The 27405-nt window shown below is 42.9% G+C and overlaps 1 protein-coding gene across 1 annotated transcript in view; it reads left to right on the forward strand.

Annotated features, from left to right (window-relative positions):
• pamr1b (peptidase domain containing associated with muscle regeneration 1b) overlaps positions 1-24813 on the forward strand; it is a gene marked incomplete at its 5' end in the record, with an annotated part of 39467 nt that extends 14654 nt beyond the window's left edge. Inside the window, 13 exons of the mRNA XM_080736344.1 lie at positions 5194-5370; positions 7818-7943; positions 8857-8971; positions 13309-13526; positions 13995-14102; positions 17180-17350; positions 17650-17841; positions 18716-19609; positions 19719-19895; positions 20145-20211; positions 20772-20998; positions 21477-21841; positions 23743-24813. Coding sequence (XP_080592470.1) covers positions 5194-5370; positions 7818-7943; positions 8857-8971; positions 13309-13526; positions 13995-14102; positions 17180-17350; positions 17650-17841; positions 18716-19609; positions 19719-19895; positions 20145-20211; positions 20772-20998; positions 21477-21841; positions 23743-24318 — 3413 coding nt within the window. The 3' untranslated portion in view covers positions 24319-24813. The remainder of the gene's footprint in view (positions 1-5193; positions 5371-7817; positions 7944-8856; positions 8972-13308; positions 13527-13994; positions 14103-17179; positions 17351-17649; positions 17842-18715; positions 19610-19718; positions 19896-20144; positions 20212-20771; positions 20999-21476; positions 21842-23742) is intronic.
• Positions 24814-27405: the final 2592 nt, after the last annotated feature.

Here is a 27405-nt window from a genome sequence, read left to right on the forward strand (position 1 = left end):
TAATCTTCACATGTTTGAAAAAGGAACTGATTCGATCATTGTGGTACCACATTTTTAAATGCGACCATAGGTCGCAGTTTACTGTCAAGACCGGCACATGCAGCTTGTCCGTATATTTGTTGCGACCGTCAGGGAGCAGTTTACTATGAAAACCTCCACCGGCCGTCCGTCCGTCACACGTCACACGTCACACCTTTGCCCTGCTCATATCTCCGCATCAGTATGACATCACACCACATGTGTACACAAACCTTTGTGTACGTTGCTGTGGCAACAGTCTGTTGTTGCTGGTTTGTTAGTGTACGTTAGCAACCACCTTAGCAACCATGGTTTTACCCTAGCAACCAACTGTTTACCCTAGCAACCAACTGTTTACCATAGCAACCATGTTTTTTTTACCCTAGCAACCAACTGTTTACCATAGCAACCAGATACGCAGAGCAGGGATCTCCATATATGGGCATAAACAGGTGACATCACACTGATGTCAGATACTCAGAGCAGGGATTTCTCCATAATATATGGGCATAAAATGGATTCTGTTAGGGATCTCCATATATGGGCATAAAAGGGATTCTGTTAGGGATCTCCATATATGGGCATACAAGGGATTCTGTTAGGGATCTCCATATATGGGCATAAAAGGGATTCTCTGTTAGGGATCTCCATATATGGGCATAAAAGGGATTCTGTTAGGGATCTCCATATATGGGCATAAAAGGGATTCTGTTAGGGATCTCCATATATGGGCATAAAAGGGATTCTGTTAGGGATCTCCATATATGGGCATAAAAGGGATTCTGTTAGGGATCTCCATATATGGGCATAAAAGGGATTCTGTTAGCTGTTAGTGATCTCCATATATGGGCATAAAAGGGATGCTGTTAGGGATCTCCATATATGGGCATAAAAGGGATTCTGTTAGGGATCTCCATATATGGGCATGAAAGGGATTCTGTTAGGGATCTCCATATATGGGCATAAAAGGGATGGTATCCCAGATGATGCCCTGTTAGGAGATCCACACTAACAGAATCCATATATGGTCCTACCGACAGCTGCTATAAGCCAACCCTGGCGATAAGGTCTGAGTCGAAGAAATGCTTCTTTCCTGGCAAGAATTGCCCCTTTATACTGTAGGGCTCGTTTGTGTATTGTATGACATCACGCCACATCATCGGCTGAGGACTGTGTGATGTCATCATATCTCCATATATGGAGACATAAGTTGCTCATGCCCAAATATGGGCTGGTGAGGTCAGATTTAGTGTGATGCGTAGGTTATCTCCATATATGGAGATTCAACTTCAATGAGTAACCATGGCAAACTGTCAACTGCCCGTATGTCTTGATAATTGGTAAAACAAACTTTTGGCCTATTTGTGGAGATAAGCGACCAACGGTCGCTTATCTCCCGATTAGGGAGTCTTACTGGTATATATGTATACGTGTAACGCCTGATACTGTGGTGATGTGTCACTGTGATATCACAGGTGACATCGCAGTGATGTCAGATACTCAGAGCAGGGATCTCCATATATGGGCATAAAAAGGATTCTGTTAGGGATCTCCATGGGCATAAAGGGATTAGTGATGTCAGAGCAGGGATCTCCATATATGGGCATAAAAGGGATTCAGTCAGATACTCAGAGCAGGGATCTCCATATATGGGCATAAAAGGGATTCTGTTAGGGATCTCCATATATGGGCATAAAAGGGATTAGTGATGTCAGATACTCAGAGCAGGGATCTCCATATATGGGCATAAAAGGGATTCTGTTGGGGATCTCCATCCATATATGGGCATAGAAGGGATTGTATCCCAGATGATGCCCTGTTAGAACCACACTAACAGAATCCACATATGGCCAAGACAGATGGCGCGACCCCTTTTCGCCCTTAAGTGTCTTACTGGTATCATGATTTTTCATTCATTGTATTATTACAGTACTGTTATTGTGTTTATAATATACTGATGTAATTTTATGTTTTGACAGTATTACAAAGCTGCATTGCTGTGGATGAAGCCTGTCCTTAAAACACCCATAAATTTGAGTATTTGACCTTGTGTGACATACAGTACTGTGTTGCAACCTGCATTGTGTCTGATTGATGTCAAAGCACATGCTTCGCAGGAGCAATGAAGTAAAAGACCAGACTCTGGCTGGAGAGAAATGTGATTTATGATTTCATAATTGTTAGAAGGCCAAGGAGATGCGTGTCTCCTTGGGAGGGACGTTTCATAGCAATCCAGGACATCTGAACGTCCCCTCCTGTTGAGTGTCGGCAGCCACTCCATGATTCATCACGGCTGCGGCAGTAGCTGTGCAGTGTGCACACACGGAGCGAAATCTTTATGGTGTGGCTTTGTAGGAGGCGGTCGGTCTGTGTGTGTGAATCTCGCAAACTGCTGTACTGATCTGTGCCAAAGTTATTTTCTTTTTTTTTTGTGTAAGCATGCACGCTCCACTATTGCAAGCATGTGTGCATGTGTATGTATGTGTTTCATAATAAAAAAGGCGATTTGTTACATGCAACAGAAAACCTTGCTAATGTATTGATGACCTAGAGAGAGTGTTTTTTGCAGGTCTTTCAGTCCGAGTTTATCAATTTTGTCTGGGAATGAGGGTGTCCTATCCCCTTTTCAATGTGTTACATACACCCCTGGGAGATGGATTGCTGAGGCAGATTGCAACACCTACCATCAGTTCCTAGTACTTAACGCACAACTTAGTGACCTTAGCTCATACGCTGAGTTGGCGGTGCGGGGCATTGAACTTGCACCTTATGGTCCAAAGGCGAGTGCTCTACTGACTGAGCACTCATTGTGTTACAAACTCAATTAACACCAGTAATTGACTGTGTGTGTTATGCATGTTATGTACCATCGGTATGTAGTCTATGTATTGAAGCGACGCGTTAGTTTATGCAAGACACGGCCAGCTGTAGTCAGCTGTCAGTCGGCTCTGTTCTCATTCTTCATTCTCATATCTGCTGGTCATTATGTCACATGACTACCATTCTTCAAAGCTCTCAGTCAGTAGGGAAGGCTCCTTTAAATACAGCTTGTTTTCTCTACCTATGCTTGGTTTCCGAAGCTTCGGAACATTCGCTACTACCTGCCTCCTCCTCCACCCCAGCCTCCACCTTTCACGATCAGTCTGGCTAAGCTCAAATACTTGTGAGTGTCTGACTATGTTACATGTCAATGTATTGTTAAGCTCAAATACTGTGATTTTGACTGACAAAGTTACATCTCAATGTATTGCTATTGTTCTGCTATTGTATCCCTATGGGGGGTATTGCTTTGCGTCCCCTGGTTTTGCTTAGCATGCAAAGCATGCACAAAATTCATGGAACATCTCCAAACGCGGAGCCCTTTAACGCCAAGATTAACTGTATTCCATTTATGCAATAAATGGTTAAATCTGCTTTGTTGTGAGAGTGACTAAACATGACTAAACATGTGTTTACTGCAGGCTGTTAGGTGGGGGAGTATCAGGGACTCTTAAGGGTCTCTGATAAATTGCACAAAAATCCTGATCTCTTACCCTCCATGTTTCTTTGTGTTATTATTTTGTTTATCCTATTTCTTTAAGAAAACTAAAACATTTTCATTCCCAGATATTATTCAGCAAAGAGTGAAACAAACATGATGCCGATTACATAGGGATTATGGGTGATGTGGTATTTAGTCTGAAGACAAGAGCACTCTGTCTCGACTTGCCCTGGTTTGCTCCCACTGTGTACACTGATCCATCACTCACGTCTCACTCCAGCAGCTTCTTGCCTGTCATTCGGCAGGAATCCAGGCCACACAGGCAAACTTTAAATCAGGGGTGGGTGAGCTTTTCGGCACATGATCACCTGGCCATTTTCCTAGGCTGGCATGATCACACAATGCCAGACAGTGAAAAGCATCATTGCTTTTAAGTCTTATTATGTATAAGCAGCTAAGTTGAATAACACGAGCATAGAATAAGTCAATAATTTAAGATGAATAATAAAGATAGTCTACATTAGACTAGACTTATCAGACAATTACTTTAAAATGTTTTCCTCCATAAAACGTAGGAATGATTATCGCCAGTAGTTACTCCTAGAGCGCTTCAGATTCATGTGTTTAATATTACATAAAATTCAGAAGGTTTTCTTACGGGGGAGGATGTCCCCGGACCCCCCTTCAGGGACCAAGCCTCTCATCTTAAACAATGACTGGAGAAGAGGAGCTTAACACTGCAGCGCTAGAAGGTCTGGAGAACACATCAACAAACGTCAGTGCCAAGTTTCAAACTGCAGACTTCAGTTTTTGAACCTCTTTCCTTCCGCATCCACCTCAGAGGAATTTCCACTTGTCTCTGTGTCAGCTTTTAACTTCACTCTTACATAACCATGACCACTCAGTCTAAGAAGTCCACAAATTGCTGCCTGCTGCCGACCTGATAAAGCTCTGATTTATTGGGTCAAATCTTGACAGAGGCGGAGAGGGTCGCTGTCTGTATAAAACAGTTTCTGATTAATGACCTGTTTCGGTTTCTCAAAGCCAATCATTTAACCTGCGTGTTATGTTGCGATTATCTTGACTGATGTAATACAAATTTGGGAAAGCCCACAGTAGATGTGCTGACAGGGGAGGTCAGCGTATCTCCAAAACAACAGAGCTGCAGCTGGAGAAATAAACACAGACAGGGGAATGGAGACTTGGGAGACTAATTCATACATGCACATGGATGAGGTCGTACGGCCATGTCATGCGCTGAAAATAACTGATTTTGAAATGGAAAATGCTACACATTTAGTTTGGCAAGAAAGAGTCATACAACAAAGTATAATTTAGGCTTTAGCATCGGCAAGGCCGAAAGCATACACTGTGTACTCTTGGCTCCAGCAGAATAGCCTAAAACGTATTGACAACAATAGACCTGAATCCTTCCACGGTTGCTTATGCAGTAAAATCCACATTGTTAATTTAATTCTGAGAGTGCACCAATGGATACAATTAACACAGAAGATTCTACTGTGTCATTTGGATTTGCGACTTTCTTTGCTTCTCTATCCTGAATCATCTTCCACGTATCTATAAACATTTCCCAGTTGAGTCCAGTATGCCAAGTACACTGTCAAGTTGTTAAAGGTTTTGATGGAATTTTCCACCGTTTGGGTTTCAGTCACTGAACTGCATCTCTTTTCCAGACTACAGGTATTTGTATAATCACTGCCCGGGACCTGAGTGGAATGTCATGTGCAGGGGCTGCTGTGAGTACGATGTCATCCGCTGTCGATGCCCCATCCAGGGGACCCCTGTTGGCTACGCTGTGCCCTGCTGTCGAAATGCCATCAATGAATGTGACCCCTGCATTATCCACCCAGGTAAGACTAAGACATATGAATGTGACCCCTGCATTATCCACCCAGGTAACACTAAGACATAGTGTACTTCTTCTATGGTAAGGGAGAATACAAAATTGTGAATGTAATGCTCAAATGGCAACAAAAGTAATCAACAAAGTCAACCAAAGATTAAGAACAAGATTTTGGAGTAGGATTTCCTCATTTATCAATAAAAGTACACTGAGGAGGACCCTCGCTGGAGCCCTCATCCAGTGTCATTTTGACTATGCATGTGCCTCATGCTACACTAGCACCTCAATGCCACCAACATCAAAACTACAGGCCTCTCAAAACAAACTAATTATTAGACTACTACGACTAGACTTCATTACCAGGACTCAGCTGACCCCAGCTCACTGTGCTAGGCTGGGCCCGCATGTGGGCCTTTACTTTTGGAATCAGTGCCCATGTATCTGTTAAACTACTTCACTACTTCAGAGACGCCCACAGGCACACCACCAGAGCGAGCTCCACTGGTCTCATCATAGCCCCCAAATTCGGCACAAACATTCTACTATTCTGCCACTAAAATGTGGAACGCCCAACCACCAGCCATCAAACTTAATGAGCAACAGGATCTATACAAGTCTTCTAGCTTGCCACCAGAGAGTACCGTCAGCAACTGTCCCCCCCATCCTGTGCTCCATCATTGATGACGATTTTTATTGTAGGTCCTGATTATGAATTGAATATATAGGGCCACAATGGAAGGTAAACAAGCCCTTTTTGTGTTTTCCTTTTAGCATTGTAATTGCACTTGCAGTACTGTTTGCAATAAGTTAATTCAATAAATGAATCAATCAAAACACTTTTGTTATGGATGTATTCCACTTAAAGGGGAGAAACACAATGAACAATGAACTATGTCATTAATATACCTTTGAGTTGTCATTGTTCAATGTTGAAAATGGGTGGTTCTCCCCTTTAATGATAGGTCCTATTTGGTGGTACTGTCAACTACGTGCATGTGTGTCAGGGCGCACGTGTGTCAGGGCCAGTGATCATCAAAATCCACTGGCCCTGAGGGCCAGTAGTACATTTCCCTTAATGTCTACCCCTGTAATTACATCAATTCCCAATTCCACTTTGTGCTGTAGTTAATTGGTTTATTTATCACCCTCAAAGACACCCAATTGTATTCTTTGGAGCGCCCGGCCAAGCCGGATGCAACTAGGAGGACTGAAATCCCTAATTTACTGTCATTGCTAAAGAGAACAAAAATATTTCATTGACTTTTCTCTTCATAAAATATAAATGTGATGATTGTAGCCAGGCAGCCCATGTCCACATTTCCATCTCCGGATCTGTTGTCTTTTAAAAGCCTGCCAGGTCGCTGGCAGACTAGGCGCCATCTATCATCCAGACTGATGTTTGAATTCGAGCATAACAAGTGGTCTAATAGGAAACCTTGATCAGGGTGTCTGGGCCAGTTTTACATGAGATTCTTCCTTCCGAAGTATTGGCAGACATTCACTGGAATAAGAGAAAAAGATCAAAGCAGGAATTTTGAAATGTTGCTGGAATTTTGAAATGGAATGTGGACATATCCGTTTGTTGTGTGTGTGTGTGTGTGTGTGTGTGTGTGTGTGTGTGTGTGTGTGTGTGTGTGTGTGTGTGTGTGTTGGTGTATGTACATTGGCACAACGGGATGCAGGGATGCAGACATGTGCATACAAAGTCACACTCCTTAATTGTATGTATAACATGTTATTTTCTCTATTAAAAAAGAAAGAAAGGAAGAAAAAACACCTGGCCACAGGAAGTAGGTCATGTTTTCTTTGCAGGTCACATGTGCTCATGTTTTTCTTATATACATTTATGGGGGGAAACAGCTGTTCATAATCAAAATAATACCTATTCATTGGGTTTTGCCATAAAACACTGAAATGTGTTACTGTTAAAGAGCCCATAGTGCACTCATAAATCCCCCCGCCTAGATCACTGACGGCACGTGTTTTTGCTGTGACATTTGACGGTGGGACACGTGGGCTAGCCATGTCTTGTTTAAGTTTACACATGCATTATGCTTATGATGTTCTTTGGATGTCTCTGTGTCCATAACGGGGTCTGGGGGTCACCATATAGAGAAGCCACAAAGTGAATATCCATCTTTCCAAGAAGACATCATGGAGCGTTGTCTCCACATTTCTATTTCAGGAAGCAGCCATGTGTTTATGCCGTTATCGGTTTAGTGGCAGGGGAGCCTGATGAGTTTCACAGCACTGATGTAAAGGAAACATGGCAGTCTGGTCAAGGAGGCCGCTGGGGTCCATAGCTGTTCGGAAACTATGGTCAACACAAAGAGAGGATCGCAACTGTTCTGAGATGCTTCAGTGCTCATCGGAGATTTGAATTCTTGACCGCATCTCCTTTGCCTGACCCTAACCCTATTAGTTTCTTTGTTTCTCTCTCTCTGTCTTTCTCAGGTTGCAGTATATTTGAGAACTGTAAGCGCTGTAACAATGGAACCTGGGGTCCAAGAGATGACTTCTTCATTAATGGCAAATACTGCACTGAGTGCCGACCCGGCTGGTCTGGCGGAGATTGTATGAGTATGTGTTCCTCATTCAACTAATCATCGGATCATGTGTATTTTTGTCTAAAGAAAACAATAGCAACCATATACTCTTATGTTTTTTGTATTTGTTTTCTTCTCCTGGGCCCGTTTTGGAGAATTTCCATATGCCCAGGAGGAGTTCAATATCAGAAGATAAAATGACAGAGGACGGGATGTCAGAACATCCAATAACATTTGGGTGTTAATTATAACTTTCACAATATGCAAATACAGTGCCGTGGGGTACAGGGAAATTTAATGCAAGGCAGTTTTATTTGTATAACATTTCAACAAGATGGCAATTCAATGTGCTTTACCCAGACCCTCAAGCAAAGGAAACAATTATACAATTACATTAGGACAAATACAAAATAACAGATACGGTGCAGCAGAGAAAGAACAGTAACTCAATCAAAGGCAGTGGCAAACAGAAAGGTCTTCAGTTGTGATGCATAAAAACAAAATGCTGCTTTCCCACTCATTTCCCTTCATCTTTGGTTTTAGGGACAGAAAGCAGACCTTTGCCTAAACCATTCAAAGCGTTATCAACCAACAGTAGCATTTTGAAATCAATTCTTTGACACACAGGGAGCCAGTGTAAGGAGCCAGTTTAAGGGAACACATTTCAAAAACCTGGCAAGCATTCGTGTCACTTTGCTGCTCATGTAAGAACTGAATGTATGCGTCTGTCTGTTTGGTATTTTATAATGTATCTACCTTGAACGTAATTGTTTTTGGCAAGAATGGTAACTACAGTAACGGCACGCACAGACCACCAAAATAATAATCAAAATATAATTAAATAGCGGCTTCAATTACAGCATTTGCCATGGTACATTCCCAGTTGGAATTTCCATTCCATGGGTGGAATAAGCTCTCTTTTAGAACCTCCGTTCCCTCTGTTCCAGAGTGTGGGGGAGTGATCCGTAAACGACAGGGTCACCTGGTGCTGGAGAGTTACCCCACCGACGCCCGCTGTGAGTGGACCTTACACGTGGACCGCCCCTTCACCATAGACTTCAGGTCAGCCACCGAGTCCAAAGCTTTTATTATTGTACTTTAGTTTTTGCATGTATCATATCGTATGTACTTGCTGCTCCTCTAGCGTCAAGGATCAAATGGGCTCCATCAGAAACCAAGAAGTAGCGCCTTCTTGTGACGTCTTTTGTGACGATTCTAAATGTTGGGCTCCTTGAAAATGTCACAAAAAACAAACGAACAGCGTGATCCATCCAAAATGGTAAATCAGCGAAAAAGAAATGCTTGATGGATAATAACTAAAAGCAAGAAATGTGTTCTTGGCATCAATTCCTTAGCATTTTAAGTCCTAAGACCTTTTTTATACTTTGTTGTGCAATGGTGTTGAGCAGATCTACAAGCTTGTAGATCTGCTATGTTTGAAAGTGGTTTTAAACTAAATATTGAGCTGTTAACCAGTTCTATTAGAAGTGTTGGACGAACTGGTTTACAAGGAGATTGCCACAAGAATACCCTACACTCTTTCCACTAGTGAAAGTCAGATTGATGCAGGGTTTTTCATTTTTCCTGACACAAATGGATCTGTTTTGAGGATCTTTGTTGTCCATCTGTAATGGTTATTAATGGCGCTCTCCGTTCATTCAAATTTCCACTCAGTGTTGGACATGTCTGAAAGCGGTAAGTCATGGACTGAATTGTGAGCTTGAGGAAAGTTATTACTTTTTCAGGCACGTGAACATGTTCTATTTCTATCACTTTCTCCATTACATAATTATTTTATAGGCAGGGGGTTTGTGGGGTTTTAATGATATACTGTAACATGCTTGCATTCAGGCTGAGTCTGCAGTACATATAGTCTAAATGGTTTTGTTGTGCATTAAAGACATACACATATTTATTTACAACATTTCCCCCTGTACATATAAAAGCTTAGCTTTAAATTTCACAACCATGAAGAACCGTGACACGCATAGAGACTCGTGCCAAATGTGTGTCTCTAAACAACCTATTCATATTAATAACTTCCATAAGTATATAATGAAAAGAATAAGTATTAATGCCGTTTTTATGTTTTGTTTAGTTTTTTTCATAGAGAAAAAACAAACACTAAATGAACTAGTGTGTAAATTGTTATGTTCAGAGATGGACTCATGGAAAGTAACAAGTTTTGGCCCTTGTCTCAGAGGACTTGTTGGCTGTACCATCCTGTATTCATTATTTGGTACTTACTCTCACTTTTCAAATATCCTTAATGATGGCTTGTAGTATGCACAGGCAACAGACAAAATATTTACTAAATTACAAGCACAGTGGGAGCTGCTAGAGACTAAAAGCTAGCATTAGTTCTCATTAGTCTAGGCCCTCTTGACCTGAGGGTCTGTCTTTGATAAAACAACAAGACGAGGTATCATGCTGTTAGTATGCTTAGTATGCTTTAGTCTTCAGGTACAGTATGCATTCACTGATGCTATAGTGACAGGGATCAATGGGGTCAATGTTCTACTTATTATATAGTGTCATTCTTGGTGTTAAAGCCTTCCCTGCAGCCTATATATACGCTACAGTAATACATACGCACATGCATCCTTTGTTTCCCTTTGGAAGTCTATCCAAAGACACCAGTAAGACTCCCTAATCGGGAGATAAGCGACCGTCAGGTCGCATACACAAACTTTAGAAGGCAATGGTAGCCAATCAGGAGGGAATATGGTAAATGGGACAGATCCATGTTGATGACATGACTTTAGAGATACTGTACCGCTTTGCGTGATTTTAGGGCAAAATCTGTAGGAGCAGTGTCCAAAAATGTGTTTTGCAAGAATCGGCCTCAAGGTGGTGCTAGAAGAGGGTCATGTGAGAAATCAGGGATGGAGGTTGTGATTTGCCATCCAATTTGCGTAAACTGTTAATTTAGTGACTTTAACACCCAATGACAGAAGATGCTTAGAAACCATTATAGTGGGGCTGAATGTTCTTGTTACCATTTGCATTCTCCATTTTTATTATTATTATTACTACCCTTATTACACAGTATGAACTACGTATGAAGGTGAGAGTGAATAGTCGTTGGCTTTCTATTTGTTTTGTATGTTTTTAGTAGCTTTAACCAGCTTTATAGGCCTATGCTATTGCTCAATTTATTCAGAATTGCCTTTTTTTTGTGCCTTGACTTTTATTGCTGAAAATATGACGAATATTCTCTTACTAATCTGGCAAGTTAACCAAAAAAATAACTCACCAACCTTTCATGTCAGTAATATTGGAGTGAATTAAATGCCACGCTACACCGCAGTGCGTTTTATTCACTGTAGTGGGTCCAAGTCGCTTGCCAGTGCTGTTAACATATTCAGTAGCTGTGGTTATTGGTCATTACTTGCATGCTGGCTGCAAAACACCCAGCAAGTGTCGTGGAGCCAGCTATGATGGCACTGCCAGGAAACCCAGGTGCAACTTCTCAAAGTCCAGGAAAACCCGGGTAGTCTGGAATACAACGAAGTATTTCTGAAAATTCATCATGTTACATCATGTTGTTTACGCCATATTCCATCTGAGTTAAAACCCATTCAGGCCTAGAATTAATGAATGCTTTAACCAGTGAAAAATAGCAGATATACAAGCTCACAGCGCGGCACCGAGTGCCGCGCTGCGAGCTTGTAGATCTGCTATTTTTGAAAAAGTCGTGAAAATGTGTGCAAAATCTTTGAATATATGTATTTTCAAAGCGAATGTTTGTAACTCAAATTTTGCTTCTGGGGGGGTCCCTGGAACTAAATATTTTGAGATGGGGGCCCGTGGACAGATTCATATCATTTTGGGGGTCCTTCACATGAAAAGGTTTGAGAACCACTGACATAGTAGTCTCTCAAGAACAGACTAACTGAGCTCCAGTTAAGTGAAAAGGACCCTTTCTTTGATGATGGCTGGCCAGTTTGCTGACATAGAAACATAGGTTTTTCAAAAAATCTTAAAAGGATTCAAAAGACACTTATAGAATCGGGTCAAAATTCTAATTTTCACATTTAAAAAAAAATAGCAGATCTACAAGCTCGCAGCGCGGCACTCGGTGCCGCGCTGTGAGCTTGTATCTGCAATTGTTTCAATTGTTAAAGCATAAAATAATGATACACAATAATGTGTACCTGTTCTGAATGGGTTAAGCCTGTGTGAAAAACCGTGATGTATGGTATGGAAAATATATGAAAAGGTTTCCTTTTTGGCCCGTGGAACAAGACAGGAAATGTGTTAACGGTTTTCCTACTATGTCATTGTATTAGCAACATGTTATTGTTGGAAAACCTCACACCAGAAATTTACTCCAAACTTTTTACAGCTATTTTTGTTGGAAAAGCTCAACACTAGAAATGTATTCCAAACTTTGTGCAGGCATTTTCTGTCTTATGTCCTATTTGTCAAAATTGTGCATCAAAATTACTATATATTTTTTTTAAATTGTGTTCCAGTTTTTGGCATGTCATTATAAGAAAATAACATTTTCTGTCAAAATAATTGAAGAAATCTGTGCACAAGTGCTTAAATGCCAAACACCACTGTCTTTCACTTACAATGTAAACTCATAAATTCTGTGAGAGCTCATTTTGGTTGGTCAGTTGGTTACCTGTTCCTCTGTCGCCATCTTAAAGTAAATTATAACTTAACACCTGACCAATTTGTGAGTTTGTGAGGTTAAAAACTAGAGTAAAAATAGGTGTGCCATCGATGTGTGCCAACATATCACAACTAACTATCCATTTATCCAAGAAATAATGGTACCTTACAGAAAACAATTTAAGTCGTAATCAATATTGAGTCCAGAACAGGGAACAAGGTTTTAAAGCAGTGGATTCAAATCAATAATAGAAATAGGATGATTAAGGTTAATTTAGGTTAAAGTGTTCTGTTTTTTTTTTGCAGTGTATCATAATTATTCCCTACAACACACACAGCACGCACACATGTGTACATATGCAGTATACACACACACGCGTGCGTGGTAACAGAATGAAATAATCGTGTAGTCACTGAATGAAATAACCGCTCTAACATATACGTATAATATACGTATATGTTAGAGCGGTATGTGTGAACTACTTCGAAACTCCCATGGCCAGTGGTCATTATCACCTCAATAGCTACACATAATCCTTAACCTCGGATGCCACATTATCAGATGAAAAAGGCTTTTTAAGTCCACATGCCCCCAGCCCCTCCTCCTGCGTATCAAATACGGTACCTCGGATGGTTAGTAAACGGTATACGATAAAAGAAATAGACTGTATATCTGGGACCGTATACTACGTATATAGCGTAGAACACACCACTGGTGTTGCATTCATGTTGTATTCATGACATTTGAAACATTTTCTCATTTGTTTCACTTTTAGGTTCATGATGCTGAGCCTGGAGCATGACCACTCTTGTCGCTATGACTACGTGGAAGTACGAGATGGCGATAGCATTAACTCACGTGTGATCGGTCGGTTTTGTGGCAACGAGAGGCCGGCGCCGATCCAGAGCTCTGGCAACAGCCTTCACATCCTTTTTGTGTCAGACAGTTACAAGAACTTTGATGGCTTCTTCGCCACGTTCCAGGAGAGCTCAGGTACAGTACATATGCCTCTAGCTTCTGCCATACTTCTTTTCACTTCACAGTGTTAATTCATCCATTTAACTCCAAGGTGTACAATAGTTAAATTAAAACAGAGGGTATTTCTGTGTATACAATAGTTAAATTAAAACAGAGGGTATTTCTGTGTATACATTAATTGCATGATGTTTCAATTCTTGCAATCACAAAGATCGAAATGCAAGCTGCTATCAAACTAAACTAGTGATTGTTGCATGATGGACATTATTAATATTATATACCAGACTATGCCTGCAGCCTAATGGCTTGCCTGTAAAATCTGGTTGCAAATGTAACCGAAACTACACAATTATATTTACCCACACTACAGGGAATAGATTGATATGTACATTTTGATTATAAGTATACCTGTTAATACCACTGTTGATAATCAATCAATCAATCAATCAATCTATCAATCTATCAATCTATCAATCATTGCAGCATGCAGCTCTTCTCCTTGCCTCCATGATGGCACTTGTGTTCTGGACACATCCTACACGTACCACTGTGCCTGTCTGGCTGGCTACACAGGCGATAGGTGTGAGAATGGTGGGTATCAGTAATTCAGTATCTAACTTGTTTGTGACAATTCCTTATGGCTATGATAGCGCCAGCTCAGTGGCCTTGTGGTTAGGTGTCCACCGTGCCCTTGGGAGGTCAGGGTTCAATCACCTTGCCGGGTCATAACAAAGACTATAAAAATGCTATTTATGAGTTAATTTCATTAAGCGCCCCACCACGCAAAGCTTGGACAATGTGATCCTGGGCATAAAACCAGACACCAATTGACTAATCACAGTCCGGACAGACGCAGGATAAACAGACGAAGCCAGATGTAGGAGCTGTTAGCACCGCTCAGCGCTCACAAATGGGACCCAATGTTCCCTGTTTGGCTCTCAGCATCAAGGGTTGGATTTGGAATAAGTCCCTGCAACATACTAGGTCCCAGGGGGAACCCCCTGCCTTGTACTTTGTACTTGTGTTTACAGACTGCATCAAGCCGCATCACGCTACAGAAACACGACACGAGATAGGCTCATGGGTCACACAAGGCTACTTGCATGATAGTAGTAACAGAGTATGATTTTTGACAACAATGTAGGGACAGTACACTTAGAAGTACAAACTATGTGCAGACTTAAGTCATTTACTGTAATTATTGCACTCACAGAAAGGCATCCGAAGTTCCGAACAAGATGTCTGATGATGCTGACCAGATCTTAATACCATCAACTCGGTGCACGTGCAGTCCAAATAATGAACTCACCCAGAAGCAATGAATGGTGCATCTGACTTCTTCCCTGGATGCTTTTTAGCAGCTCTTGTTCCCTGTTAAAGGGCAGACAGTGATTCACCGGCACATGGGAGAGATCTCTGTGGTTTGGACTGGTTTCAGGCCAGCTGCCTTCTCTTTCCCAGGGCAGTCTCATCTATGTCCACAGCCAATCTGCTGTTTGGGAAATAATGTGTTGTCAGCATTAACAGATGAATAATGAATCAAATGGACCAGCTGACGAACATGGCCTGTCTGATATGAAACAGAGCAGACACATTGTACATTTAAGGACCTGAGTTCTGACACTTTCAAATGTACAATTGCAATGTACATTTGTCTCAGTGCAGATGTCAACGTTAAAATTACGATAGGTAAAGTGTTCTGTGAGCAAGAACAAACAAGCAATAAAATAACAATAAAAAAAGTGCAATCAGTGCCACATTAAAATGTTACAATACAATGAAAGTTCTGAAGATAGCTAAACAAGGTCTGACTTGAAAAGTAAAAGACAATTAGGAAGAGATAGGTAGCCTATAAATTGACCAAAATGGACACTTAGGGCTTTAGCTGAATTGTGTTTTGGAAATGTTAGGGTTCAAGTTAGTTTGGGTTTCCAGTATTGCTCAGAGAGGGTGTGTGCCTGGAGTGACTTCCATAGGTCCGCAAGGTCTTTTATTTATGGGCGGCTGGACCTGGGTGTGTGTTTCTATGCCCGCTACACCTCCCAGAGGCCCCTGCAAAAACAGACTCGCTCTCTTTTTTTCCTGGTGGCTTCGGTTTCAAGGGTAAAATTTAGTCTATAAAAGTGATGGTGAAACAATTCTGCTTCTATAACACAAGCCAGCCTTTCCATCGGAGGAGTTGCCTGTTAAAAAAAAAAGATGAAAAAAAGGCTAGGCAGGAATTTCACTCTGTGCTCCCTGTGTGCATCCGCTTACCCCGAGAGGAATGCCTTCGCTGCTCCATTCATGGAGATCATTTTGAAGGATAAAGAGGGATTTATTCTTAATTGCGTGCTGCTGTCACCCAATGAAGAGTTTAAGTCTGCTTTAATGTCCAAAGTCTGATTTGTTATCAGAATTTGTAAAACGTCTTTGCATTTATCAATCAGATCCAGTTAAGGAATTCTAAATGCATTTTAGCATACGGCATACAAATCTCCAATAATATACCTGCTTAAAAGTAATTTTTGCACGGAAAAATATAAAACAAATTGAGATCATCTCTAAATGTAATCTCTCTATGCCTGCTTTCTACTTTAATCCATTCTGTGGCCTATAATCAATCCTTTCAGGAGTGCAAAGTATTTAAAAGTTCCAAAGGCACCGAGTTAATAATGAATTAATGATTGTGTCATTATTCAGAGCATATTAGCATTCCAACCTTATGCCTTTGGACTCTCGGTATGTGGACAAGACAGCAGACAGCAGACAGCAGAAGACAGGTTTTGTGGACAGACAACTTCAACAGTGTCCACAAGCATTTATTATTCCAAAGAGGAGGTCAAGCACAGTTGAGTTGATTTGTCCTTCTTTTCGGATGACCAAACACATTCCCCGTCCCAAAAGTGACCGAGGGATGCTGGAAGGAAGGACTGTTGATTATAGGGAGGGTTCTGTGGATTTGGAGCTGTGCAACAACAACCGCAGACAGAGAAATGCACGGTTCAGACCCAACAATACAACAAAACCTTTTGTTACTATTACCTCATTCCGTACCAGAGAGTGAAGATCGTCTGATCCAACATGTGTTATTAGTGTTTCACAGTTTGTTATTGTCAAAAGAATTAGAAAGTGTTCCATACCCACATCACCAGTCTCTGCCCAATCCTACTCACTTAATAAAATACAGGTTTTATAGCAGTGGAAAATTGAACAGTTTCACCAAAGCCCTTTTACTGCGCAGAAATCTATTTCTTCCTCAGTTACAAGCCACATGATAATGTCGCCGTGCGAGCTGTTCACACTTTACCAAGACGGGTGAAATGATTCATTAATGAGCCAGTAAGACTGCCGGCCGCCGTTTATGAAGCTCTGGGCATTCTGAAGAGGCAATTAAAGGCAGACTAATGAGTTTGGGAGCTGAGAGACACGGCAAAATGTGTCTTGAGAGTGTACTCGACAGCAACCAGGTCATGTGTGGTCTTGTATTGTTGTCGAGTTGGAGGAGGTGTAGATGACACTTCCACACTTCTGTAACATGAAACGTCTATCAAACAGAAGCCTTAAATCTACCCATAGTCAGATTGTTTACAGACTGAATCCGAGTTAATGACCCTGCATTCTTTCAACTGACATTAATGCCCAAGGACACAAGTTAACATGTTCACACCTGACTTTGTGTTGCTCAGTGGTGGGATGCCGGAGGCCCCCAGTGCCCACCCATGGCTCCACAGAGGGGCTGTTCCTGCACTCAGGAGCACGGATAACCTTCCGCTGCGACCCCGGGTTTGAGCTGCGGGGCGTCCGTACAGCCGTCTGCCTCAGGGACGGCACCTGGAGTGCTCCAGCCCCCCAGTGTGGTAAGAGAATCCATGTTGTGCCCAAGTATTAATTGTATGATTTACAGTGAGCTATTGTACTCTTTTGCGAGCAGTGATAGTGATTTTGGCATTCTTGGGATTAATATGTTCAGAATTAGTCCAATTTGGATTCACACACACACGTGCGCGCGCACACACACACTATCGTACATACAACCATGTGCATCTCATTTCTGCATCAATGGATACCAGACACTATCCAGGGGTGGTTTAATAAGTGGAAACATGCCCAGTTACAGCGTTTACAAGCGAGCATTGTCTCTTGTCTTCCTCTCCAGTGCCAGTGGAGAGGCCGTGCACCCTCCCGCCCAAGCCAGCACATGGGGACCACTTCCTGGTCTTCGGGCCCAACGATGTCATCATCGCTCTCCAGTACCTGTGCTACCGGCCGTATAAACTCAGCGGGACCTCGCAGAGAACCTGCCTGCCCAACAACACCTGGAGCGGGGCTCCATCCACCTGTGTCAAAGGTAGAGCCCGACCGATTTATCGTCGTTTTTGGACCCCGATGTCAGCATCGGACATCGGTCATTATCTCCCCGATGTATCGGTCGTTTTTATAAGTAACATTAGACCACCATTTGATGACATTTAGCCACACAGACCCAAAACTTAGAATACATTGTTGTTGCCCGAAAAGATCCATTTGATTTAATTTTACACTCATAAGTTAAAGATCTTATAAGGGTCCATCCATTTGGTTACAAACTCTCCATCATTTAGCTGGGGACCACCTGGAAACGCCTCAAGGACCACTGGTAGTCCCCGGACTATTGGTTAAAAAAAAGGAGAAAAAAAAGGTTTTGAAGGCAAGACGTTTTTGAAATTTAGGCTATTTATTATTATTTTATATTATTACAAAACATCGGTTAAACATCGGCAATCTGTGGTCTAGCACTATCCATCGGCAAACATCAGCATCGGTCCAAAAAGATGGCATCGGTCGGGCTCTAGTCAAAGGTCAGGTCCAGGGGGTTAATGCACATGCAGTTACGGGAAATGGAGTGTTGAATGGTGGTCAGCTGGCCCAGGGGGGTGGATGCAGTTATGATGGGAATGGTGGTCAGGGGGGGCTGCTGCTGCGGTCAGCAGCAGCAGGTGCGGGAAACGGATGACTGTGGTCAAGTCTAAACGGAGCGTGAAGGGCTTCTGCGCTTGTCATTCAGACAGCAACAGTGTGAATATTGAGGCTTACATTTGATTAGTTACATAATGACTCAGTACAGATGAGTCAATCGCTGCTCCCATTCACCATGACTAGTTAACTCTGGACAAAAGCATCACTGAGCTGTTTACTGGCCATTCAATAATATTCTTTTTTATGTCTGTCTCCCCCCATCGCAGTGAATAACACACTCGCTGAACCAGAAACGGACAAAGGCAAAGCAACGGAAAGAGAAACCGACACAGGGGGGGACAAAGATAAAGACCAAGAGAACACAGCAGGAGGCAAAGACAGTGTGGGTGGTAAAGACAAAGACATTAGCTACAAAAATACAACAGCAGTGGATGGCAGAGATACGTCTATAGATGTTATTGTGGTAGAAGCACCGGGAGAGGGTGACGATAAAGCAGGCAATACTGAGGAAGGAAACACCGGTGTGGAAAAACCAACAGAAGGTAGCAATGATAAAGTGGCCACCACCAAAGACACAGACAACAGCCTCGACACTCTTGAAAAGAAAGACCCCAAGGTGCCGAGGCTGCCAGAGAGGACATCCGAAGAGGATGGAAAGCCAGATGCCAACGGAGGCAAAGATGGCATTCAGGAGATAGGAAAGTTCCCAGAAATAGTGGTGATAAGAGACAAGAAGGGGCAAGAAGAGAAGGAGAAAAAAGAAGAGCAGGTGAACGAAAGCACAGATGGGGAAAAAGTCGGGCCAAACGACACCAAAGAGACAGTCCCATCCGAGCGAGAGAATGCAGTGGAGATATTTGAGCACAAGCTGAGAGAGAACAAGACGGACACGACCGATAGCAATGACATTGAGAGGAGGAACCATACAATAAAGATTCCTGAGCTGGGGAGGCCGGCCGCTCCATCTCTAAGAAACACCACGCGATTTACGCCGTACAGGGCAGGAGGCGCGGAGACGAATACGCCAACAGAGAAAACAACGAACAAAGAAGGCAAAGAGGAAAAGACGGAGGGTGAGGGGGGAACGGATGCGGGCGGAAAAACCAAGGAGGAAATCGAGGAGGAGGAGAAAGAAAAAGAACGCAATCAAAGTATCGATGGTAAGACTCACTGGACCATCAATGGGTACACATTGCATGACCAAATTGTGAAAATGAATAGTGCTCATCCATCCTAACTCATTTTGCTCATATCTACCTATTCTCTCAGACAAGATCTGTCCACCCATCGCTCCTCTATATCATGGCCATTATCAGCACGTGCCAGGGCCTGGGCCAGTGACGGTGGCATTCTCCTGTAATCACTCCTATGCCCTCAGTGGTAACACTCATCGAACTTGCCAGCCAAATGGCACGTGGAGTGGCAGGCAGCCCCTTTGTGTGAGAGGTATACTGCAATAATGGTTCTTATGCTGGTTACGGACTTTGTATGTGTATTGGCTAAATTTTATATATACTGAATAGGCAATATGACTTCAGTCTGTGTTGCATGTCCATCCCTTTTGAAAACACAGCAGTTGATCCGCAGCAGGTGTTAATTGGACATTATGTGTGCTGTGTGTGTGTGTGTGTGTGTGTGTGTGTGTGTGTGTGTGTGTGTGTGTGTGTGTGTGTGTGTGTGTATGCGTGCACGCAGCCTGTCGGGAGCCTAAAGTGTCAGAGCTGGTTAGACAAAGAGTCTTGCCCCCTCAGGTACCATCCAGGTATGTACTGTGCAGTATGGGCTATCATTTGCACAATTGAATAACTGTTTGCATGGGAACCCCCAAGATCCTCTCATCATAATACTTTATCATCATCATTATTTTATTACTATATAACTCTGATTATTATCTTAACACTATTATATCTAGCCATAACTGTATTATTACTTGCAATACATTTATAAACTGCAAGCTAGGTGTAGCTATGATCAAACGTGCAAGTAAGCACCAATAAAAAAAAAAAAGGTATCAGCCCGGGGGCCACCTTCACTTAATGCGGCCTGCAGGTTAATAGGAATACGGATAGATTTCAGCTGCTACAATACCAGACATGCAAACCTGCTTTAATTACTTCAGTCTAGACTAGTAGGCTGTCTTTTTTATGTCCAATGTATTTGTATTTAAGTTCATAAAGTTAACATAAGAAGAACATATAAATGCATTTTAAAGTGGCCCTCTCCATCATCAAAGTTGCCCACCCATGCTGTAAGTGGTTAAAGAAAATATGTAAAAACCTGAAGTTTACCTGCATTTGCGTGGCCTCCTCTTTGTGCTCTCAGGAAGACCCCGGTCCACAAACTGTACTCGGAGCGTGCCAGAGAGTTCCAGTCAGACAGTCCCACCAAAAGCCCTCCAGTAAGCTCCCAGCTGCCCCAGGGTTTCCACCCGCTGTACACACACATTGAGTACGAGTGTGCCTCTCCTTTCTACCAGCATTCGGGCAGTGCACGCCGCACCTGCCTCAAGACAGGGAAATGGAGTGGGCGTCATGTCTCCTGTTCACCTGGTGAGGGCAGCAGAGGATTACTAGTAAATGTTAGACCAGTGTTTCTCAAACTTTTACATTTCAAGGTCTACCCTTAACTCTAGACAGTGTACAAATGGAACCAAATGGACGGTTAGGGTCCATTTGGTTCCATTTGTATACTGTTAGATTTACAAATGGGGGTCAATTTAGAACCCCCATAAAAGGAACCCAGTAAGTCCCTGGAATCCACTTTGAGAACCACTGTGTTAGACGTTATTAAAAAAGGGTGAAAAATGCTCCACACAATGCAATTTCACACACAGACACACACATACAAGGACACAAATCCGTGCACAGGCCTGCAATGGGGCAAACAAACATGCACGTGCACACACACACACTCACAACACAAACACACGCGCACAGCTCCTTTCGCACGTTGCCAAGTGTTGACTCAATTTAGTGAATGTCTTATGTCTCCCTTCCTTCCCTTGCCTTTGCACTTCCTGCATGACAGTGTGTGGGAAGCATTCGACCTTTGACCCAGAGAACCCAGCAGAAGCTCAGTGGCCTTGGCTGGCTGCCATCTACCGCCGCTCCGGCAACAGAGCTGGGACCAAGGTGACCAAGGCAGGCACCCTGGCAGGGTCCCTGAAGAAGGGAAGCGGTGAAGCGGGAACCGGCCTCCAGGACCAGGCCTCTTCTGACTGGCATCTGGTGTGCAGCGGGGCACTGGTGAACCAGAGGAGTGTGGTGGTGGCAGCTCACTGCGTGACGGAGCTGGGGAAGGGTTTCCCACTGGGCGCGCATCAGATGAAGGTAGTGATTGGGAAGAACTATCGCGGAGACCTCAGGGAGGCCAAAGGCATCCAACACCTTAGGGTAAGATGGCGGCGGTGTCTCTTATACAGTCTACCATAGGCCTATATATGTATGATGTTATGATAGATAGGCTGAAGTTGATAGATATGGATATGCCAATGCCCATGTGTAAATACAGTATAGACACCTTCTTGTTCCTTTGAGTCTTTGTTCCTCCCCCTTGCTCCCCCTTTCTGGAAACAACAGCGATGGAGCTCACACAAAAACAAATTTCACCCACTGTTTTACACTTGTAAACCTGTGATGCGACAATAAAGATGATTCTGATACGGATTATAGACAAACAGACATGCATACATACCTACATAAATACAAAGATACATAATACAGAATACATTGGTCGATTATTATTATCCAGCATATATTCTGGCTGGCCCTCGGTTCGATAAGCTTGCAACAAGGAATGTTGGCCTGTTGGGCACTCATTTCTTTATCATATTCTTCTCATGGCCTTACGTATTTATAAACTAAAGACAGCAAGAAACGCACATTTGATCAATGCTTTTATTCAACAAATAGTGTATTAACATTAGAGTTGATGAAGAACTGTCCTGGCAAACAATACTTGTGGCCGCATGAAGGTCAGCGTTAAAGAGTAGTCCTGAAGGGATTCCTGGACTGTACGTTGTGGGAGTTGACTGAGAGCAGCATTTTCATATCGTCCCATCCCTAATTTCACGGTTGTTGGTTTGCCCTGCACTGCCATTCTATGAACCATTCAAGGTTGCTGTTTCCTGCTCTGCGTTTTGGTCCCTTTGCACACAGATAAACTCCAGTGTTTCCTCTGTGAATTTTTACCCTGCCCTCACTGTCAGGGGTCAAGCATTCAGTCCTATGCCGTTCTCTTGGTATAATGCGGAAGATTACTCATCGGACAATATCACTTTTTCCCCACATCTCTGTAGACCAGCGCATATGGTTTTTGCACTCTAGTCCCTGATGTAGTTGCCGATGGACTGTTCCTGATGACACAGTCCTGCATTGACACTCTGTCTCATGAGGAAAAGTAGTTTTTCCTTATTATTCCTTATTATTATTAGAATGTCATCATTAGAATGTCATTCTAATGCACGAGCATCATGGTCATTGAATGCACGCTATTTCTGCCCCTATTTACTGATGTCTTTCCTATACAGTAGATACAAATACAGACATTGTTTCCATTGAAACACTAGCCAGTTGAGCATTCTTTATGGCTGAATCTCCGGCCATGCGTGTCCCATTAACGAACCCTCTTTTATGGTCACTTGGAACTATTCCCCTTGCATCTTGATCCAAAATTGAGGTCAACTGGGCCTGCTCAGCATGTTATACATGCCATAGAGCATGACAGGATGGAAATAGCAATTGCATCAGACAGTACACCTGTATGAATCTGCATTCCTTATGTTTCTCCACTCATTTATTCTGTTTTTTTCCAATATGTCACCCATCTGTATATTCTGTAACGTATCCAATCATTAGCTGAAACAAAGAACAGCAGGGAGGTAATCACACATACTTCCCCTGATACCCATTCTGAATAATGTGTTAACTAGGGCTCCAGGAGTACACTGTGTGCATCATTGTGTTGCATGTAAAAGCCTTTGCAACATGTTCCATCCTCATCCTGCCACCCCGCTGTTTGCCACTGGGTCTCTTTATTCAATTAATTCATTCACTCATTATCCGAAATCTCTCTTCAGTCAAATCTGTTATTTATTATGCATGAATAAATCGCATTCTTCATGTTCCCAGTGTGTAAAGATCTCAACTACAAATGGAAACAATTGACCCTTACATGTTTATTTGGATCCATTAAATGAACACAGAGGATTGTACTGTGTTCCCTTTCAAATCACACTGTCCCTTTCTTTTTGCTTGTTTCTTACCCTGGCTGTGTCTCGCCGCTTCTCCTTTAGGTGGCGTCTGTGGCCGTCCACCCCAACTACGACCCCCTAATTCTGGACTCGGACGTCGCCGTCATCAAGCTCCTGGACAAGGCCCGGATCGGGGAGCGGGTCCTCCCCCTCTGCCTCCCGGACGCCCAGGGAGGCGAGGTGACCTCCACGCAAGGCCTCGTGATGGGCTGGTCCCCTCTGGCAGCCCTGGGGGCCGACGAGAGAGCCAGGGTCGGGGTCGTGCACCTCGCCGACGTGGTGCCATGCGAGCAGCAGTACGCTCGCAACGGCATGCCGGTCAGCGTGACGGACAACATGCTGTGCGCCAGCCAGAGGCCTGACTACAGCCCGTCTAAGATCTGCCCCTCCGACACCGGGGGTGTCCTCGTTCTGCCTGGGATCTCCACGGACTCCACCAGAGACAGCCAGGGGCCCTCTGGCGGCTCTGCGGGGAGACAGGGGGACAACAAGGGGCGGTGGACACTGCTGGGACTTGTGAGCTTTGGCTATGAGGACGGGGAGTGTAACCCGGAGCTCTATACAGTGTACACGCACGCAGCTAACTTCAAGGACTGGATAGAGAGCAATATGAAGTAGAGAAACCCTACTGTCAGTCAGACTCATCCCCTCTCTTGGACGTTCCTAAACATTTGATTTCCTTCATACCTCATTAAGCCCCCCCCCCCCCCCCAACCCCCAACACACTCACACAAACACGCACACATAACACAAACGCACACATTTCACAAATCAGATGCAACACTGGACAGCGTAGCGCTCTTAACCACTTATGTCCCATGTACTTTAAACATACGAATAACGAAAGTAGCCGATCTGCAAGCTCACAATTATGTTGAAGACCGGCTATTTTCAATGTTTTCAAATATTTGTAGAAAATGTTCTGGACATTTGGGTATTTTTCTTTTCATGATATGCCAAAATAGAGATGCCAGGGTTAAAGTGGTTAACTGCAGGGCACATTAATAATAATATGCATTGTATTGGGCACACAACCCTTCCCTTGGCAGACCACTGCAGTGTACACAGGTCTTTTAACTTGGGATTATTAGACTTAGACAACCAGAAGGCCAGTTTAAGTCCTATGGATGGCGATGGTTTGCATTCCATTCATTGGTATGTATATACGATGTAATGTACTGTATTATTCTATCTATTCATACGATGTACATATTGTACAGGACAGATGAAGTCATGGTGCTCTAAATAAAAGATGATGCTGGTGTGTGTAAAGACTCCGGCTGAGCTGTGGGTATTACTCATCAGTGTGACTCAATGGCCTTGCAGCAATCATGTACTCGGTGCAGCCAGGGATAAATCATTACATTAATGTTAATGTTAATATGAGAGAAGAAAAACTGATATTTGATATGTAAGTCAAGCCCACATTTGGCCCAAGCTTAGCTTCCATTTCTGCGGAAAGGTGTGAATGAATTGAGGTCAAGGCAGTGCAATTGCAATCACTTTGACTTTCACAAATCAATTCCCAATCCTACGAGCAAATTAATTACATTTTTACCTCCTTTATTCGTTGAGGGGGTGTACTGTGTATTGATGCACAGCCTGCAGTTGTACAATCAGAAGGGGGCAGTATAGAGGCACATTATTAGTTACTACAGAGGAAAAGCCACCTCTTGCTTCCAGCCATTAAGCAAAGCCTCAGACCAGCTTGCCTTGCAGTGGTTCTCCCTCTCTCTAACCATATCATTTTATTCATTGATTCCACCTTACTTTCATTTCTCAAGAGTGGTAGAAAATGCAACATTTGCACTATGGTAATAAGGTGATATAAATTATATATATTCACTCTACCTCACTTATATCAGATGACTAATGGGCCTTAACAAATCTGGTAAATGTGATCACTGTCACATCGCAACAACTTCATTATATTTTAATGGGATTCACGTTGGGGTAGAAATTAGGCCCATGCTGCCTGCAATGCAAAGTGAGCAGGAGTATTAACAATACCCTGACTCAATAAGAAACTGAAGTACAGTAATCAACATGTAACATTATGCAAGCAAGTGAAGCAACATGGTTTGTTTGTAGTACTGTATGAAACGAAAGGCTTTTGCACACCTACAGCGACAGGTGCTGTCGAGAAGAGACCAAACAATGGTCGGTGAACTGAAAAGGCAAAAACTCCACGCACACTGTCTTCAAATGCAAAAAGGGGAATTTAATAAAGAGATGCAACGTTTCGGTATTTAAACCTTCATCAGGCAAACTAGGTTTAAATACCGAAAGGCAAACTCAAGTTCCCCTTTTTGCATTTGAAGACAGTGTGCGTGGAGTTTTTGCCTTTTCAGTCAAGTACTGTATGCCTACAGTCTAAATAGGGGCTAAAGCAAGTTTGAGTTTAAATGAAGCCATTGGATTCCATTTATTTGGAATTATATTATTTCACTTTATGAAAATCTACATGCAAGGCAAGGCAAATGGCAGAGGCGAGGGGTCTTTTTTTCAATTCCTGTGACTTTCTGCCTGTCTCTACGTCCATCTTCATTCATATTCCATTCCAATTGGTTATGTTTTTGTTAGGGGGCCCCTTTTTCAAAAAAGAAGAAGCCACAAATCATGAACACAGCATCCCATCACAAAATCTGAATCCCATTTAGGGGCCTCTTTTTCCACAACATACAGTAGTATAACAGTACAATTAATCCAACATCACATTCATACAAGTGCCTTTGTCTTGTTGATTACACCTTTAGTTAGGTAACTGGGTGGAGATATGCTAACAATTTTATGATGAACCTATGGTCGAAAATGAATTATTTGAGATGCAGTGGCCAATCAAATCTACTTTGTGCATTCCCTCATGGTCTCTTATTACAATGCAGGCAGTCAGTGTGTTCAGGTTTCAGTACCCAGCAATGGCCAGGCTACACTGTGTGTGTGTGTGTGTGTGTGTGTGTGTGTGTGTGTGTGTGTGTGTGTGTGTGTGTGTGTGTGTGTGTGTGTGTGTGTGTGTGTGTGTGTGTGTGTGTGTGTGTGTGTGTGTGCGTGCGTGCGTGCGTGCGTGCGTGCGTGCGTGCGTGTGTGAAATCTCTCACAGTCTGTGGCATGCTCCACAGACTGTTGTAAGTATGGAATTAAGCACAAATGCTAAACAATAACAACATCAAGCTAATAATAGTATAATACTGGATATACTTTAAGAAATAAAATAAATAAAAAGTATAGATTGGGTGCCCACGACTCGCCAACTCGTCAACCTCTTTGAGGTCTCCCAGTGCCCACGACGCGTTTCACACGTTTTACAGTAGGCTACGCTAAACCGTTAGCTTACTGTAGGAGGCGGCTGAAGAGAAACACTCCAATTCCCGAAATGCAACGGGAGATCACGTGACCGGGAAGTCCGTTTCCCTCATAGACAGCCAGTGTTATGAGATTCACAAACGTGGATTTATCTCCCTAATCTAACTTTTAAATCACGTTCCATGTTTAAAACGAGCCCTTCTCTACCGGCCAATCAATAGAAAAGCAGTTCACGTTCTTTCACACATTTGATGACAATGAATAAGAGCTTCGTTTAGTACTCAAAGTCCCAGAGGAGACCGTTCTGTCCTCTTGGTCTGGGCATAGGCCTGTTCTCAGGCCCTTGTTAGCTCACAGGGCAGCATCAATAGAGAAATGGATAACACTCGCCCCCCAAAACCT

The sequence above is a fragment of the Nannobrachium achirus genome (assembly GCF_963921795.1).
Source record: "Nannobrachium achirus genome assembly, chromosome: 11".
Taxonomy (NCBI): Eukaryota; Metazoa; Chordata; class Actinopteri; order Myctophiformes; family Myctophidae; genus Nannobrachium; species Nannobrachium achirus.